Source organism: Curcuma longa, chromosome 16, assembly GCF_044706935.1.
Source record: "Curcuma longa cultivar G26 ecotype Majalengka, Jawa Barat chromosome 16, ITB_CL_G26_1.1, whole genome shotgun sequence".
Taxonomy (NCBI): domain Eukaryota; kingdom Viridiplantae; phylum Streptophyta; class Magnoliopsida; order Zingiberales; family Zingiberaceae; genus Curcuma; species Curcuma longa.
Window position 1 is genome coordinate 9,034,238 of NC_133876.1, and position 18,840 is coordinate 9,053,077.

The 18,840-nt window shown below is 39.0% G+C and overlaps 2 protein-coding genes and 1 pseudogene across 2 annotated transcripts; 1 reads left to right on the forward strand and 2 right to left on the reverse strand.

The window, feature by feature from the left end:
• Positions 1 to 258: 258 nt before the first annotated feature.
• Positions 259 to 3,206, reverse strand: LOC141847427 (endoglucanase 8-like). The gene is made up of 7 exons (XM_074735472.1): positions 2,994 to 3,206; positions 2,507 to 2,917; positions 1,927 to 2,019; positions 1,636 to 1,818; positions 935 to 1,019; positions 672 to 835; positions 259 to 582 (listed from the first exon to the last, which is right to left on the reverse strand). The coding sequence occupies exons 1-7, from the start codon at positions 3,204 to 3,206 to the stop codon at positions 259 to 261; spliced, it is 1,473 nt and encodes a 490-aa protein (XP_074591573.1).
• A 2,436-nt stretch (positions 3,207 to 5,642) lies between these two features.
• Positions 5,643 to 14,420, forward strand: LOC141846897 (uncharacterized; annotated as a pseudogene).
• Positions 14,421 to 14,924: 504 nt separating this feature from the next.
• On the reverse strand, positions 14,925 to 18,011 carry LOC141847393 (endoglucanase 8-like). Its single transcript, XM_074735436.1, has 7 exons — positions 17,799 to 18,011; positions 17,315 to 17,725; positions 16,688 to 16,780; positions 16,398 to 16,580; positions 15,609 to 15,693; positions 15,338 to 15,501; positions 14,925 to 15,248 (listed from the first exon to the last, which is right to left on the reverse strand). The coding sequence occupies exons 1-7, from the start codon at positions 18,009 to 18,011 to the stop codon at positions 14,925 to 14,927; spliced, it is 1,473 nt and encodes a 490-aa protein (XP_074591537.1).
• Between the last annotated feature and the right edge of the window lie 829 nt (positions 18,012 to 18,840).

Consider the following 18,840-nt stretch of genomic DNA (forward strand, 5'->3'; position numbering starts at 1 on the left):
AGAGGAGAAGGGAGGAGAATGTTTGTCATTTTTGAGGAGCTAGCTAGCTCTTCTTTATTCGTTTAAATACTGCAACATTCAATTTCAAGCAGTTCTACACGGTTGATTTTATGGCTATTTGTGAGAAAGTAAATTGAGAAATTACAGTTGACCGCAGCATTTTAATTCTAAAAGACACATAGCTTAATGATGATTCCATTAATTTCGAGCTTCGGCAATTCAATTCTCAAAGACCAAAATGCACGCACACACACACGCTTAATGATTAACGAAGTAAGCAAAGACACCAACGAAGGCCGCATTGATATAAGTGGTGGGCTCAGATTGAGACGGCCGATTCCGATCATCATCATAGTAATCCGTTCCATTGTTCGGTCCTCCAACAATAGCTCCAGTCAGCTCATTCGGATTAGGCTTGGGGCTACTGTAGTAAGGAGTGCCGTCTTTGCATGCAATGAAAGAGGGATGCGAGTGCAGGGACGGAAGGGCGGAGGCCCTGTGATGAATGTGCTGAGGGAACTTGGAGCCGTAGCCGACCATGTAAGACATTCTCAATGGGTTGTGCCCCAAGATGTAATCCACCTATACGTACATTAATTATATTAATTAACCCATGATCGATCGATCGATCGATCTATTGATGATCATATATAAATTAATTACTCACGTACCTGACTTTTCGCCAAGTCTATAAGCTTTGAAGGGGGAAATTTGGTGTTGCCGCAAGTGATGGTTCCCTTGGCTTGTGTGAGATGCTTCGCATACACAAGAGCAAGGAAAGAAACTGCACCGGTGACTTGGTTGTTACTTGCTTGAGTCTTGAAGATCAACCCACCTGCAAATAAATTAGCTAGGCTAATTAATTAATTATAATTAAGAAATAGTTTCACTATTAATGATAATTAATAACACAAGGAGTTATTAATTGATGAACCTGGTGTGTATTTGATGGTCCTGGTGGGAGATTCTGGCAATACCACGCACGCAAAGGTTTGAGCTTCAGTCTTGTATTGACCAGCCTGTATTTTTTTTTTATTTTCTTCTTCATAATCGCACCTTAATTTTGCAGGTTTGATATATATATATATATAGAGGTGATATTCTGCGCGACCCCGCTGTACAACCCCTGTGCGCGACACAGCCGACCCCCTCAGCTTCCCGCCGTCGTCGCCGCGCCGTCCGGTCACCGCCGACCGCCGGACCGGGCCCATTCGACGCCCCACTCACCGGCGCATCGACCGACGTCGGATTCCGGCCGGATTGTGGCCGGAATCTAACGCAATTTGGCCAAAAACACGCCAGCAGTGGCACACGACTTTCCCGGCCAAATCGCGGCCGGAGGAAGGACCAGTGTGCGACATCGGTCCTTCCTCGGGCGGTCTCCGACCGCGATTTGGTCGGAAACGGCGCACGCCGCTGTCGATGGCGATCGGGTTGGCTTCCGACTAAATCGCGGCCGGAGACCGGCCGACGTGTCGATTATGGCTGAGAGGCGGCGGCTGGTGGTGGCTGGACGGCGCGGTGAGGGCGGCGGTAGCGGCGATGGGTCAGGGAGTTATGCACAGATCGCGCATGAATTTGTCTCTGCAGCATAGTAAACCCGTATATATATTTATATATAAAATAAATTAATACCTGGCTCGAGAGGACGTAGGTTCCTGCGTGTTTATTGTCCCATGAAAACTCAGTATCGATGTAATAAGCCCCAGTTATTTCTTCCATGAGTTTGATTTTTCGAATGGCTCTATCGACATATTTTCGGTATTTTTGGCTGTTGGTGGCTTTATTCAACCATGCTCCTCCCCAAGCTAACTCATCCTGCAACATAATTAAATAAATATATAAATATTTTATTAAAAATAAAAGCAATTAATTAAAACTAAACCCCTTAATCTCTTAATTTATATATTGATTATATATAATTACTTGGTAGCCACTGAAATCGCAGTAAAATGGGCAGACTGCGTGGCCAATGCTTTCGTTGTATGAGCCCTGGTAGGTGTTTGCGAAATGATAAGCCTGCAAAAAAACAAACAAATTAATTAATTAAAAATATTTAAATAGGCAGAGATCTAACATTTGTATGTGAGTAAGAAAAAGAACATGTATTTAAGCGTGCGTTAATGTTAATGAAGAGCAAAATGAAATGAAATGAAGAGAATTTATGTGAACATTTTGAATAAAAAAAGGAAAAATAAAAATAAAAATTCACTTAAAAAACTCAAAATTATAGAGATGGAAAATATCTAATGTTTACAAAGTAATTAACATGCATATATAAATTTGTTCTAGAATCTTAATTATTTTTTTCTTCTGATTAAAGTTAAAGTATGCAATTAAGTATTAAGTAAATTTAATTGGAGCTCATCCATATCATAAATTCTTTGAAATATATACATTTTTATAGCGATAAAATACTATCACAATATATATATATATATTTAAAAACAAAAGTTGAGTCAACTACTAAACCCTAATCACTTTCTATCATTAACTTTAAGAATACCTGCTTCGCTCTAGACAGCAAGAGCTGGGCGTACGCAGGGTCGGAGGACCTGAAGGCGATGGATGCAGCAGCGAGCGCGGCGGTGATCTCCCCGGCGACCTCGGAGCCCGGGTGAGTGGTGTTGACGGCGTACACGGGGCGCGGGGTGTCCATATCCTCCGGCCTCTCCCAGCAGTCGTGGTCGCTGTAGGGGTTGCCCACCATGGCGTAGACCGTGTTGGGCAAGTGGGCCGTGGCCTTCAGCAAGAAATCTGTGTTCCATCTCAGAGCTTCGGCAGCACGAACCTTCTCGTCTCCCATCCCGTCGCCGAACTCGATGATGCTCCACGCCAACATCGTCGCCGTGAACGCCATCGGAAAGCTGTACTTCACGTTGTCCCCGGCGTCGTAGTATCCCCCCGTCAGATCAACCTAAACAAATTAACAAATGGATCATCGATCGATTACAAGTAGTTTCGATCGATCATCGTAGACGGCATATACTTACACGACCCTCATGGCCATCACGCAGAGCCGAGTCCTTCCTCCAAGTCATGCGTTGGGTGGGAGGAAGCTTGCCTGATCGCTGCCCTTCGAAGAACAGCAAGCTCTTGCTCAGCGCGAGCTTGTAATCGAGCTTTTGCGCCGATCCAACCGATGCAATTGACATCCACAACAACACAGCACAAACAACCACATAACTTCTTCTCTCCATCGACATTTAGTTTCTCCTAAAAGCTCACATCAATTCTAGGTCTTCTTAATAGGTATTTATAGAAATATATAGATGATATCCATGGACAGTGGTTCATTTTGGACACTTATCTCATATATCAACAACCTCCTCACTTGCCAAATAATTACGGTAAATTTCCTTAAGAAGTTTGCTAGGGTTTATTATTCATTTTTTTTGTATTTAATGTTTTATTTTCAACCAATTATTTATTCAATTGAGAGAAAGAGTATTAATTCTTAAGAGAATAGTAGTAGGAATTCTCTTATTAATTTATGTCAAGGAAAAAATTAATGACTTTGGAAGAATTTCTCTTTGGTTGGTAGGTGTATTCTTGTGATTGAGATTTAATAGGTGCTTTCCTTTACATTCGTATTATAAATTGGGTTAATATCTCTGGTAATTGAATGACTAGATTGTAGATATTAAAATAAATAAGAACTTAGCTGGAACTTCCCAAAAAAGTAAAGTCTAGCTAGTTTTTTACTCTTATAAGATATGTGAAATTTTAATCTATTCCATAACGTACACATTTAAAATACACAATTTCAAATTGATTTATTATTATTATTATCAGTGAAATCCAATAATTTTTAATTTAATATATTAAATTAAAATTTAAAAAATTTAAATAATCAAATTTAGTCCTACTAATTAGTTTAGGTAATTGAAAATTCTGATTACGTCATTGTATACAATCCGTATTAATTTTAATTAAGCATTAAAATATTACTTAAATTATTCATGTGTATGCATCTTGATACGACGGATCCTGGGTGGTTTTGCATGGTAGAAAAAGTCAAAAGTCAATATGATGTGGCAAGAAATGGTCAAAGGTCCAGCCCCCTTTGACCGGCTGACCTAACCTCAGCCGTGTCCGACCCAACTCCCACCGACTCGGCCCAGGTCCCAGAGATCTTCCAACCAACCCGAAGGTTGTTCCGATTGCTCGGCCATCCTGCCATTCTATCGACTCAGTACAACTTGGCCATCCTACCACTCTATCGGCTTAGTACAACTCGGTCATCCTACCACTCTATCGGTTCAGTACAGCTCGGCTCGTCGGCCACTTTGTCAGCTCAAGCCACCTTCACTCCTTCAGCTTAGCACTGATCGTTCACTCTACTTGGCCCTGGCCGACCCAAACCCCCTACTAGATCTTCTACCAGACTCTAACTCAGGCATGACTCCTCCCTTTTTCCGCTACCTTTAGCACTAGAAGACAATCTCAACATTAGAAGACAATCAAACGTGTGAACTCTAATGGCAAGTCAAAGCGGTTACTAGACTGTCAGACATGACTCCCTAGATCCTCTTCTGTTCCTACTCATGACTAAAAGACGAGAATAATCCACACGGCTAGAGGAGGAGGTGGCTACAAGATGACAAATTTGATCTCCTAGATATCGTCATATCAGCGCACTTGTCAGCAATTTACAGAACTTATCCCCTCAAGGTACAACATCCGCCTACCTCGGATCAATCACACTGCCCTTGTAGGTGAGTATAAAAGCTCCCCTTAGGCATGACAAAGCTCTCAGGATCTCTGCTAATTTGAACCGATCTTTCTTCTTCTTCGGCTCTTTGTTGACTTGAGTGTCAGAGTGACCTGGTGGAAATCTCTGGCACCTAGCTAATTTGCTTGTTCAATTCTTGTTTACAAGTCCGAGTACTCAGAGAGTCGCTAAAGATTGAGATGATATAATCTTGACTGATAGCTTGAATATTGACGTTATCTAGGCAGAACAAATCTTGACCATAATTTTCTGTTAATTATTAAAATTTTTAAAGAACTTAAAAAAAATATTCTGCGAAACAATCAAACAACCGACTCGGGCTTTGATTTTCCGAAACATTTTCAGGAAAAGCTCCTAAAAAATTCCAAAGGAATTAACCCAAGTGCGCGTAAACATTATAAAGAAACAAAAAGAGTCAACGCTGCAAACTGGCTTCACGGTTCATTGTGCAATTCCAATCACGAGCTGCTGACGTCTCCAGTTGATCGCCTTACCCACCTCTGCAGAACTGGCGTTACTCCCTCACGGGGATCCATAACAAGACATGAAGTAAATCGAAGCGTTCCTGGAGCGGATCCTCTGTGCAGCTGCTAACGGCATCCTAAGCTGCCATTAATCCTTTGAGAATTCCGCATTTAATTATTAAAACCCTTAATTAATCAACGAGGATTATGACAGCGAACCGAACGTTTGAGAGATAATGGAGATCGGAACTCGCAAGAAGAAGGCAACAGAGAAAGGAACAAGGAAACTGGTCGTCGCTTTGCTTCTTGGTCGCCCGCTCTGCCACCACACAAGGCGAGCGAGGGCGATCCGTTCGTGCTTCCTTCCCCGAGTTAGATCTCATCCTTGATCGAGCCGAGGGCCCTTGGGGTGCGATCTGAGGCGAAGTAAGAGAAGGGAGGAGATGTTTAAGTTGCATCGTCACAGGTCCGACCGACTCGAGGAGAAGGTCCAGTTCAAGTTCTCCAGTCTGCAGGCTATCAAGGTCCTCTTCCTGTTCTCCTCTCACTCCTTGATCTGCTTCATTTGCGACAAAATTTGTGATCTCCATCTTCTTAAACGGCTCAATAATTCGTCTTATGTGAAATGTTACAGTAGCTATTGGAAGATTTAGTAACATCTATAGTCCCAAAACCGAAGTATTTGGTTGGATTACGTAGTACTTGGCCTTGCCTTAATGAATTGAGAAGTCCGTAAAATTCTGGTATTAAAGTTTTTTTTTTCAATTGAAAGTGCACACGAACGGTTCAAATTAAGTAATCGAAGTATTGCTAGAATTTTTAATTGAATGGAAAGTTAGCTCAAACCTTGTTTTTTTAGATTTGGTTACACAAACGTCACTGTACCATCACCCATATTTCAAATAGGACGTTTTTTCAATGAATCATGAAAGTAATGCGCATGCACTTAACAGCAAGTATAAGTATGTTCTCCAAATAACTTCATGAGGCATGTGGATGTTCATACTAACACGATGATCATGGTGACGGGAGCTGATTAGATGGTCACCCAGCAACCTGTTTCTTGTGTTTTAAGTGTACCAATGGGATGGAATTGTTTAGTATATATTGCAAGTTTAAGGACTCAATTGAAACAAAAAATATAACAACCTGTTTGAGTTGTTTGAGTTTTAAACGATAGGTGAAGGGCCATCTATATAACTAATTGTTTTATTTTATATGAATATAGTTGCAGCGGTGATGTTCAAAACTTGGAGTTGTTTGTGTCCTACCACAGGCTAGTGGTTAAGTGGCTTAATTAGTAGGCCATGGCTGTTGATTTCCAGTAGTTCTAACATATGAACTCTTTTGGTTGTCTTCTTAATCATACCTTTTCTCTTTCATTATGCTCATATTTTTTAACTTAATAATCTAAACTCAATTGTATTGCTTGTTATGCAAACAAATTACTGAAGTAATTATATTGCCATAATTTTGTGCCGTATACAGTTTACTGTCTATATGGAGCTTAAGAAACTTGAGCATCTATATCATGAAACCAGCTTATCTTTGAATTAGAATTGTCAAGTAACTGCACCACATATGTTAGTTCTAATATGCAAGATTTCTCTATATTTTTTCTTTGATGATTTCCCATACTTTCATCTGTCCTTCATTATATAAGTTTAGCATTTCCGATAAAATCCTGACTAATTAAAAAAGAGATCTATAAATGTGTTTCTTGTTCTTCAAAACATTTTAGCTTTGGGAAATCATGTATATTGTTACATTTTAATCGATTAGGTACCTAGAGGATGGGACCGACTCATGTCTCACCATAATCTTAATGGAGTCTGGGAAAGTCCTTGCTAAAACTGGCAAAGCTACAGCATTTGAAAGTCAAATGCCAATGGACCGAAGCAGAGACTCTGTGGGTGTCTCAAGCTGATGCATTCCCAAGATCTTGAAAAATGCCAATTTAAGTTGTTGTTTCACTGGTCTGACTCACTAATTGTATAATGGTTCCCTACACAGTTTATTTTGTCAATATACATGGCTTATCTTTAAGATCTTTAGTAAATACTGCACCCAATCTTTCAGTGACAGTTTGAGAACTCATTTTTTCAGACTAACTTCTTGTGCAGGCTTCTTCTCGACCTGCTGTTCTTGGCGAGGTCATCTTAAGACTAGCAGATTATTTGGGTAAAGAAGATTCTGGTCTTCTCTTCCTTCCTTTAAAGAAGTGTGATGCTGGCACTACTTTACAGGTAAAATGACTTGGCCTAAATTTTCATGATTTTATTATGTTACAAACACTGCAGAATTAGTTTCCCTTGGGAATACAAGAACATTCATAGCTCCTCAATTTTGTCGGACAATAACTGATATATATCATGGAAACACAACAATACTTTTGAATGAACTGCAAAAATGTGTGGATATCATACTATGCTGAAGGTGATTGACTGATTTTTTTGGTCACTCAATTCTTAGATCAATAGCAAAACTTAAGCACTGGTTGTATGTCTATTTCCAAGATTCGTTAGCTTTGCTCATTTTAAGTGTTGAGCAGTCCACTTGTCAAACTTCTTTGTAAATAAATAGGAACTGATCTTGCATTAACACTCCTCTTTTCTATTACTTCATATCCTTCCTTAAGAACTACTTCATAGTTCATACCATTTTAGAAATGATCCAAAACTATCAGTTATTTACATTCTTCATGCATTGCACATAAAATCAAATGCATTCAAAAAAATAAAAAAATAGAATAATAAATAGAATATAGAAAATTTATACAATTTAATTGTTGTAAAAGAATATAAATGTACAAAAAGTTGATTATAAAATTATTGCAAGAACAAATGAGAAGTGTTTTAACTACCTCCCACATATTTGATTCCTTCACCTAAAAAGAAATTCGTAGAACCAAAATCTTTTATAATTCCTTCATTATATTTCTACCCAAAAAAAGTAAGCCAGTTGGATACTAGATCTCAAAAGTATGAAAGTTCCCTTTGAGGTTGTTTGTACGACTAGTACTTGAAATACCATCTCCCTCTTTCTACTAGGATAGGAAATCCTCTTGTTTCCAAACTAGTTTCCAAGTCTTCTTACTCAAACTTGAAAGGGAAATGAAGGATCCATAAGTGATGCTAGTTGTGATACGAGATAACAGTTGGAGCCCTGACCTCATCTACTTACCTTTCCAAAAACTTCTAAGTGATTGGCAAGACAATTCCTAAACAGCAGCCACCTTACAACTTACGTCCTCTGGGGAACATTTAAATGCCACTGAACTTAACCCAGTCTTGCAACTGCTACTAATCTTAGCTCAGGCTCACAGTTGTAAAACCTTTCACTACTATGTGAACTCTAGTAAACAAACTGAACAAATAACAAGACAAAGAACCAAGATGGGTAATACTCCTTTTTTTCCAAATGACAAATTGCTTATAATAATTCTATTAACACTTGCACTAGTGTGTGCCCATTTTAAGTCACCTATGAGTCTTAAGCTTGATGGACTACTAATTGTATTTCTTTACCCTCTGTTTCTACCAGAGCAAGATCTGCAATGAGGTCAATAATTATAATTTGAAGTACACGTGAAGCACCTCTTAGACTAAAAGTGTACAATGAGATATAAGCACAAACACTTGACTCGCTTAAAAACTTGTCCAAGGATCTTCACATCTACTCCATAAAATAATAGTATGAGAAAATTGATTCTGATGCTTATTTGATATCTTGACCTGTCAACTAACTGTAACATTTGTCTATTTTTTTATTTATTTTTTAACATGAACAATTTCAAGAAGAAACTTGGAAACTTATTCTTGTGTTTATTTATAGCAATTTTAGTTGTCCAGAGCTACTAGATGCCATTTGTATACTTAAATGTTTGCTCCTACTTTGTGTCATTGTTTTTTTAAAGCTTATTTTCCTTTCTTCCCTTCTTCAAGTCACACAAAGTCAATGACTGTGATATCTGAAGCCAAGGTTGTTTGTGTGTAAACCATTGACAATGACAATACTGTTCTTTTTTCCTATATTTCTGCAGGTTAAGATTCATTGTTCTACCCCAAAATCAAAATTAAGGTTCGTCTTTGGCTTGAAAATCCAGATTATGCGGAATATTCTATTCCTATACTATTGCTAACTTGTTTATTTGCTATAGAGTCACACAATCTTGGCAAGAAACCCATCTTCATTCTGAACATCAAGATAGTATTGATTTTCTGGATAGCAAGCCAGATGGAACTGACCATAGATTCAATAGTAGTGTTAGAGATCCAAGTAACCAATTGAGCAATACTTATCCAGAGGAACCAGAGGATACGGTAAGCTTCTCATGCACGTAGTTACTGTAGTTGTCTTAAGAATTAGCTTTCTCCTACAAGTTTCCATTTACTTTTTTACTTAATTTGGCAATATTGGACAAAAGTAGGAGATAAATGCATCTCTATCTGTAGGTGCTAGTTACTTTTACTTGTTAGCTTTGTATATATTATTTGATATATCTTCATTATGAAGAATGAAAATTTCTACCCCTACATTTGTCCCTCCAGGCTTGAATAGTTTGTTCAATCTATGAAAATAATGTTCATTTAATTCGTTTGACTTCCACCATCAAATGATACTTTGACCAGGTTGTATAAGTTTGGTTTCTTACTAGAAATGAGTTAGGATCTATAGTAGACTTGTTCAAAAGCTTGGTAAAAAATTTGGCTTCACCCAATTCATCAAATATTTCATCAGTCCTCAGAGAATCTCCAAGAGTGATCATGCTTTTTGACAAGTAATTCATATGTTGAAACTCACCAATCTTGATATAAGAAGAAAGTCAACGAAACAAAATTCTTAAGATATCTTCACCTCACATGCCCAAAGGCAATAACTTCCATAATTCGAGACAATGTCTTCCTTACCATTTGTTATAAAAAATGAAAACAAACAGATCAGGTAACATCCTACAGTTGCATCTTCAACACTTTAACTTGTATCAGTCTCCTTACACGTGCATCAGTCTTATTCACATGAGTTGTAAATACATTGGTCATAAACCTCTTTCTATTGTTTCCCTGATGTGGTGGTTTCTTGCTCCCATCATATTATCTGCACCTTCTAAAGATAACTTTCTTTATCCTTCAAAAGTTGGCTCTTGACTAATTCTCGGCATCTGAACATCTCTGAGGCTATTGCCATATTTTTCTACTGGTTTCATTTTGGTCAGTGGAAAATTTCTTCTCTCTCTCTCTTGTATGATTTTTTTTTCATAATCAATGTTTTTTGTGTCCATTTTGCAGGATACCTACTATTCAGCATCCGGATCACATCGTAGTACTGATTCAGGGGATAGCTTTGGAAGGACAGATTCTTCCCCCCAAAACAACATAAGTGGGGGGAAATATTCCAGAAGGCAAGATTCAACAGGTTCCCAGACTAGTGCAACTAATGGTACAAGTCCTATGCATGAACTTATAAGATCAAACCCATCATCTTTCAACTCTAGATCCTCAGGTTCCTCAGTACACCATAACATGACCTCACGAGCATCGAATGATAAATTTACAGCATCATCACTAAAGCCATCTGTTTCTTCAAAAGAACTTGTTGAGGCTGCTGAAGAGATTGAGGAACTCAATGACGAAGTTAAGATGTGGGAGAGACATTCTAGGCAGTTGAAGCTTGATCTTGAGAATTTAAAGAAGGAACTATCTGAGAAATCTAAGCATCAAGCAAACCTGGATAGGCAACTTTCAGCAGCATACAGTGAATGTGATTCTTTGCGGTTAGAAGTTGAACAACTGAAAGCTGCACTGCAGAAGTCGACATCGAAAGATTCAGATTGTCAAGCTGTGAAAAGCGAAGATATGCTTCATCATGCACAGAAGGAACTGGAGGATGAGCTAAAGTTTCAGAAAGACACCAATTCTAATTTAACTCGACAGTTGAGGAAAACACAAGAATCAAACATTGAGCTTGTTTCTGTCCTTCAAGAATTAGAAGAAATTATAGAGAAACAGAGGCTGGAGATAGCCGACCTTTCTCAACAGAACCACATAGATGAAAATGAACAAAACAAGAATAGAAAATCTATCCACAATCAGGTTGGATGGGAGAGAGAATTAGCACAGAAAGAAGAAATTCTTGTCCTGGAGGAGAAGTTATCCAACATTGTGAAGAATCAGGAGAAGAATGAAAACCATTCTGATCAAATACGAGAAATTGAGGTCCTTAAAGCTAAAGTAAATGATCTAGAGAGGGATTGTGCTGAGCTTACTGATGAAAACCTAGATCTTATATTCAAGTTGAAGGAATTGAGCAAGGAGACTGCAAATGAGCCTCAAAATCTAGAAAAGAAAATTAGAGTCAATGGTATTAACGAAGATGGTCTTCAGTCTCTATTGTTGGTGAAGGAACAAGAGATAGCTACACTCCAACAATCTAACAGCGAGCTAGAAGATCTTTTTTCCACAGTCCAGGAAGAGAAATCTCGAATGGAGGAAGATTTGGCTTCCCTACGGAAAGAATGTATGGATACTACAGAACACTTGCAAGATGTGGAGCATGATTTGCAAGTGCTCACAGGTAGCATAGAATTGCATTCTTCTGCTAATAAGTCTCTTGAAAGAAGGTCAATGGAGCTTGAAAGAAACAAAAATGAGTTAGAGTTGCACGTAACTCAGCTAGAAGAAGAAAATGTTGAGCTATCAGAACTTGTATCTGCTTTAGAAGCCCAACTAAGATACATAAAAAAGGAGAAAGAATCCATCCAGTTGGACCTAGAAGGTACCAGCTCACTTGCTGCTGATTTGAAGAATGAAGTTGAACATCAAAAGATGGAAATGGAATTGCAGAAAGCAGAATTAAAACAAAAGCTACAAGAGACAGAAAAACGCTTATCGGAAGTGTTAGAGGAGTCAGATCTATTGAGTAGATCAAATACAAAACTGCAGAGGCAGGAGATAGAGTTGCATCAACAGGTTACACTTCTCAAAATTGAATTGGATGAAAAGAGAAATGATTTCTATAAGCAAGTTGAATTACTAGAACTGAAGATTGGTTTGATTCAAGCAGACACCGTAACAAAGGAGAAATCACTGCTATCCCAACTCAAGCAAATTTTTGAAGATCACAAAGAACATGGAGAAAGAATAGGGAAAGCACACATTTTGCTAAATAAGATTGAACTAGAGAAAACAATTGAAGTAGAAAATCTTGAGAAGGAGGTAGCTAACCTGACTGCACAGAAGTCCTCAAACCATGGTGACCTAGAAAAAATAGCATCAGATGCAGTGCATGAGGTGTCTGTCTTACGTTCAGATAAAGCTAAACTTGAATGGAATCTTCTGGAAGCCAATTCAAAAATAAAACTGTATGAGACTGAATTGCTGAATTTGCATCAAGAGTCTGAGGATAAGATAGCAGGATTAGTAGATTTACTTAATGCTTCAAAGCAGAGTGAGGAAATGCTAATGGATGATATAGAGCATATTCACCAAGCAATTGACAGTGTCAAGTATAGTGAAGAGAAACTTAGGAATATGGAGAATAATGGAGAATTGATTGATAAAGCTTCTCAAGTAGTTGAAGGGATTCCCATGTCAGAAGTTCAAGTTAATAAATTAGTCCATCTTCAGAATTCTGTCTTGGACCTTAAAAACACTTTTGATGATGCAAAATTGGAAAACCGAAGGTTGGAAGGTTTGTTGAAGTCATTATCGAAAGAATATGAAGAACTGAAGAGTGAGAAAGAGTCCTTGACCGAGAGAGTGACCAACATGCAGAAGGCTAGATCTGACAGTGAAGAGGATAGGCACAACAGCGTTGTGTTGCAAGAAAAAGTTTTGCTATTAGAAAATGAGCTGTCGCTAAAAGCAGCATCATGCGCTCAGGAGCCAGAGTTGAAGAAGGAACTTGATCTCATGAAGCAGACAAATAGCGAATATGAAATAAAGATTCGAAGTCTTGAGCAGGAAAATCATTATTTGATGAATAAAGTGGAGACAGTGGAGAAGGAACTTGTGCTGCAAAGAACATCAAACAAGGACGAGAAAGTGAATACTTCTTAACCATTTTTTTTCTTTTTCTATCCTATATGCAATCAATCATATCTGAGTGACATTATAAAATCATTTTGACGTACCAGGAAGTTAATCATGATTCAGAGATTTTAATTGAAGCTGAAACTGAGGATGTGGATGCATATAGAATGGATCAAGTGCAACTTAAAAGGTATGCATGTTTAAGTATTTGGACTTTAGAAGGATTTACTCATGTTGAGAAGTTTTCTTTATCAAGTCTCTGCACCGAGTTATCCCTCATCATTTGTTTACCGAGGTGGATGAGCAGGACAAGAGAGGAGGAAGAGAGACAAAGGAACAAGTTGTACACACAAAAACTATCATCCATGTACCTTCTCTCTAACCTCTTTCCTCCTTTCATCCACCCGAGTAAATAAAACACTAAAGTGCATACAAATGCCACAACAAACGTTATCTTATTGTCGAAGGTAGTCTGAAATGTGCCTACCTGGATCCAGGGAGGAAATTATTTCCCCTTCCCTAAACCTCTCCCCTAACTGACTGAAAAATAGATATTTAAAACTAGAACAAAAGTTGATCCGGGTACTATGTTGCAATGAACTGGTCAGTCATTTGTGGGGGCACATTTTGAGTCTGTTTTCTATCTATAAATGGCTCTCATTTCCTTCAGTCAGAATTCAGATGACTAATGGAGCCCTCGACTTGACCTAATTTAAAGGGCAAAATTGCAGATGAGGGTATCCTTGTGCATTCTCCATTCAAACTGTGAAGTCATGCATTTAGTGGCAAGCCATAACTCAACTTCCTGAATCGAAATTATTCCTTACTTTCTATGAATTGTTTACAGAGTAATCTCGGAGAAGCAAGCAGACCAATCCAACGTTCTCGACAAGAATGTAAATGACAACTCTGATAGAATTTCAGCTTTAGAGACGGAGCTAAAAGAGATGAGAGAACGGTACCTTCACATCAGCCTCCAATATGCCCAAGTGGAAGCTCAGCGCGAAGAACTAGTAATGCAGCTTAAATCTGTGAAAAAGGAGAAGAGGTGGTTCTCATGAAACTGATTCAAATTCTTTTCCTGTAGTTCATACATTTTTTTCTTCTTTTTGTTATCATTCATTGGCTATCATGAGAATGTAAGCAGTTTCTTGAAGCAAAATTAATAATCTTTACGGTCACCGAAAATTTATACACGAATTGTTATAATTTTAGGAAATCGATCGGTGGTACAATGCAAGTCTCTTGTTTTCCTGTTTCTCTATGCTCAACATAAGATATCATCCATTGCAAAATGTTCAGTCATGACTTGTCATCGTCCGAGTACTCTTGTTAGCTAGATGGTGAAGAAGACACCTTGTACCAAGGTCTCTAAACCCTAGCTACTTTAAGAAGAGAAGAAGAGAAGAGAGGAGAAGGGAGGAGAATGTTTTTTTTTTTTGGGGTAGCTAGCTAGCTCTTCTTTATTTGTATAAATACTACAACATTCAATTTCAAGCTTCAGCAAATTAATTTTCTTTTTCTTCAGTAAAAGGTGGAATTCGTCACCCAGTAATTCTACATGATCGATTTTATGACTATTTGTGAGAAAATAAATCGAAAAAGAGACACTTAGCTTAATGATGATTCCATTAATTTCGAGCTCCAGCAATGTAATTCTCAAAGACCAAAATGCACACACACACACACGCATACTTAATGATTAACGAAGTAAGCAAAGACACCAACGAAGGCCGCATTGATATAAGTGGTGGGCTCAGATTGAGACGGCCGATTCCGATCATCATCATAGTAATCCGTTCCATTGTTCGGTCCTCCAACAATAGCTCCAGTCAGCTCATTCGGATTAGGCTTGGGGCTACTGTAGTAAGGAGTGCCGTCTTTGCATGCAATGAAAGAGGGATGCGCATGCAGGGACGGAAGGGCGGAGGCCCTGTGATGAATGTGCTGAGGGAACTTGGAGCCGTAGCCGACCATGTAAGACATTCTCAATGGGTTGTGCCCCAAGATGTAATCCACCTATACGTACATTAATTATATTAATTAACCCATGATCGATCGATCGATCGATCTATTGATGATCATATATAAATTAATTACTCACGTACCTGACTTTTCGCCAAGTCTATAAGCTTTGAAGGGGGAAATTTGGTGTTGCCGCAAGTGATGGTTCCCTTGGCTTGTGCGAGATGCTTCGCATACACAAGAGCAAGGAAAGAAACTGCACCGGTGACTTGGTTGTTACTTGCTTGAGTCTTGAAGATCAACCCACCTGCAAATAAATTAGCTAGGCTAATTAATTAATTAATTATAATTAATTAAGAAATAGGTTCACTATTAATGATAATTAATAACACAAGGAGTTATTAATTGATGAACCTGGTGTGTATTTGATGGTCCTGGTGGGAGATTCTGGCAATACCACGCACGCAAAGGTTTGAGCTTCAGTTTTGTATTGACCAGCCTGTAATTTTTTTGATTTTCTTCTTCATAATCGCACCTTAATTTTGCAGGTTTGATATATATATACACGAGAATGCTATCCTGCACGATACACCCGTGCACGACCCGTGCGCGACGCCCTAACCCATCGCCGCCCCCGCCGCCCCGTCCGGCTACCGCCGGCCATCAACTTGACCACGATCGACGCACCGCTCGCTGGCGCTCCGTCCGGCGGCGGATTTCGGTCGGATAGTGATCGGAATCTGACAAATTTAGTCGGAAACATGGCCGATCGCGGTCGGCAATGGCGCGCCACTGCCAGCCGCGATCCGGCTGAATTTCGACCGAATCGCAGTCGGAGATCGGCCGAGGAAGGACCGCCGTGCGACGACGGCCCATCCTTTGCCGTCCGGCGACCGGTCTCCGGAAACAGGGCCGATCGCGATCGGCAGTGGCCGTGCCACTGCCGACCCTATTTACCACTGCCAACCCTATTTCCGGTCAAAATTCATCGGATTCCGACCACTATCCGATCGAAATCCGATGCCGGACGGTGCGCCAGCGAGCTGCACGTCGATCGCGTCCGAGGGAGAGGTCGGAAATGGCCGGACGACACGGCGAGGGCGGCGGCAGCGATGGTAGATCGCGGGTGTCGCGCACGGATAGCAGATTCCTCATCGTGCAACATAGCATTTATATATATATATATATATAATAAATTAATACCTGGCTCGAGAGGACGTAGGTTCCTGCGTGTTTATTGTCCCATGAAAACTCAGTATCGATGTAATGATCCCCAGTTATTTCTTCCATGAGTTTGATTTTTCGAATGGCTCTATCGACATATTTTCGGTATTTTTGGCTGTTGGTGGCTTTATTCAACCATGCTCCTCCCCAAGCTAACTCATCCTGCAACATAATTAAATAAATATATAAATATTTTACTAAAAATAAAAGCAATTAATTAAAACTAACCCCTTAATCTCTTAATTTCATATATTAATTATATTAATTACTTGGTAGCCACTGAAATCGCAGTAAAATGGGCAGACTGCGTGGCCAATGCTATCGTTGTATGAGCCCTGGTAGGTGTTTGCGAAATGATAAGCCTGCAAAAAAAAAAAGTAAATTAATTAATTAAAAATATTTAAATAGGCAGAGATTTAACATTTGTATGTGAGTCAGAAAAAGAACATGTATTTAAGCGTGCGTTAATGTTAACGAAGAGCAAAATGAAATGAAATGAAGAGAATTCATGTCAACATTTTGAATAAAAAAAGGAAAAATAAAAATAAAAATTCACTTAAAAAACTCAAAATTATAGATATGGAAAATATCTAATGTTTACAAAGTAATTAACATATATGCATATATAAATTTGTTCTAGAATCTTAATTATTTTTTTCTTCTCTTTGTGATTAAAGTTCAAGTATGCAATTAAGTATTAAGTAAATTTGGAGCTCATCCATATCATAAATTCTTTGAAATATATACATTTTTATAGCGATAAAATACTATCACAATATATATCCTTCTTGTATATATATATATATATATATATATATATATATATATTACTAAAAAACAAAAGTTGAGTCAGCTACTAAACCCTAATCACTTTCTATCATTAACTTTCAGAATACCTGCTTCGCTCTAGACAGCAAGAGCTGGGCGTACGCAGGGTCGGAGGACCTGAAGGCGATGGATGCAGCAGCGAGAGCGGCGGTGATCTCGCCGGCGACCTCGGAGCCCGGGTGAGTGGTGTTGACGGCGTACACGGGGCGCGGGGTGTCCATATCCTCCGGCCTCTCCCAGCAGTCGTGGTCGCTGTAGGGGTTGCCCACCATGGCGTAGACCGTGTTGGGCAAGTGGGCCGTGGCCTTCAGCAAGAAATCTGTGTTCCATCTCAGAGCTTCCGCAGCACGAACTCCCTCGTCTCCCATCCCGTCGCCGAACTCGATGATGCTCCACGCCAACATCGTCGCCGTGAACGCCATCGGAAAGCTGTACTTCACGTTGTCCCCCGCGTCGTAGTATCCCCCCGTCAGATCAACCTAAAGAAATTAATGAAATGGATCATCGATTACTAGTAGTTCTGATCGATCATCGTAGACGACATATACTTACACGACCCTCATGGCCATCACGCAGAGCCGAGTCCTTCCTCCAAGTCATGCGTTGGGTGGGAGGAAGCTTGCCTGATCGCTGCCCTTCGAAGAACAACAAGCTCTTGCTCAGCGCGAGCTTGTAATCAAGCTTTTGCGCCGATCCAAGCGATGCAATTGACATCCACAACAACACAGCACAAACAACCACATAACTTCTTCTCTCCATCGACATTTAATTTCTCCTACAATCTCACATCGATTCTATGTCTTCTTAATGGGTATTTATAGAAATATATAGATGATATCCATGGATAGTGGTTCATTTTGGACACTTATCTCATATATCAACAACCTCCTCACTTGCCAAATATAATTACGGTAAATTTCCTTAAGAAGTTTGCTAGGGTTTATTATTCATTTTTTTTGTATTTAATGTTTTATTTTCAACCAATTATTTATTCAATTGAGAGAAAGAGTATTAATTCTTAAGAGAATAGTAGTAGGAATTCTCTTATTAATTTATGTCAAGGAAAAAATTAATGACTTTGGAAGAATTTCTCTTTGGTTGGTAGGTGTATTCTTGTGATTGAGATTTAATAGGTGCTTTCCTTTACATTCATATTATAAATTGGGTTAATATCTCTGGTAATTGAATGACTAGATTGTAGATATTAAAATAAATAAGAACTTAGCTGGACCTTTCCAAAAGTAAAGTCTAGCCAGTTTTTTACTCTTATAAAATATGTGAAAATTTTAATCTATTCCATAACGTACACATTTTAAAATATACAATTTCAAATTGAAATATTATTATTATTATTATTATATATAGCAAATATTCATGGATATATATATATATATATATATATATATATATATATATATATATATATATATGAGAAATTCTCTGCCGCGCGACAAATGAGCGCCGACGCCGTGCGCGACAGCCGACCTTCCTCCTTTCATCGTCGCCGTTCGTCGCCGTCCGATCACCGTTGGCCACAATTTTGGACTCGTTGGAAGCGCAACCGACGGCGCACACATTGGCATCGGATTCCGGC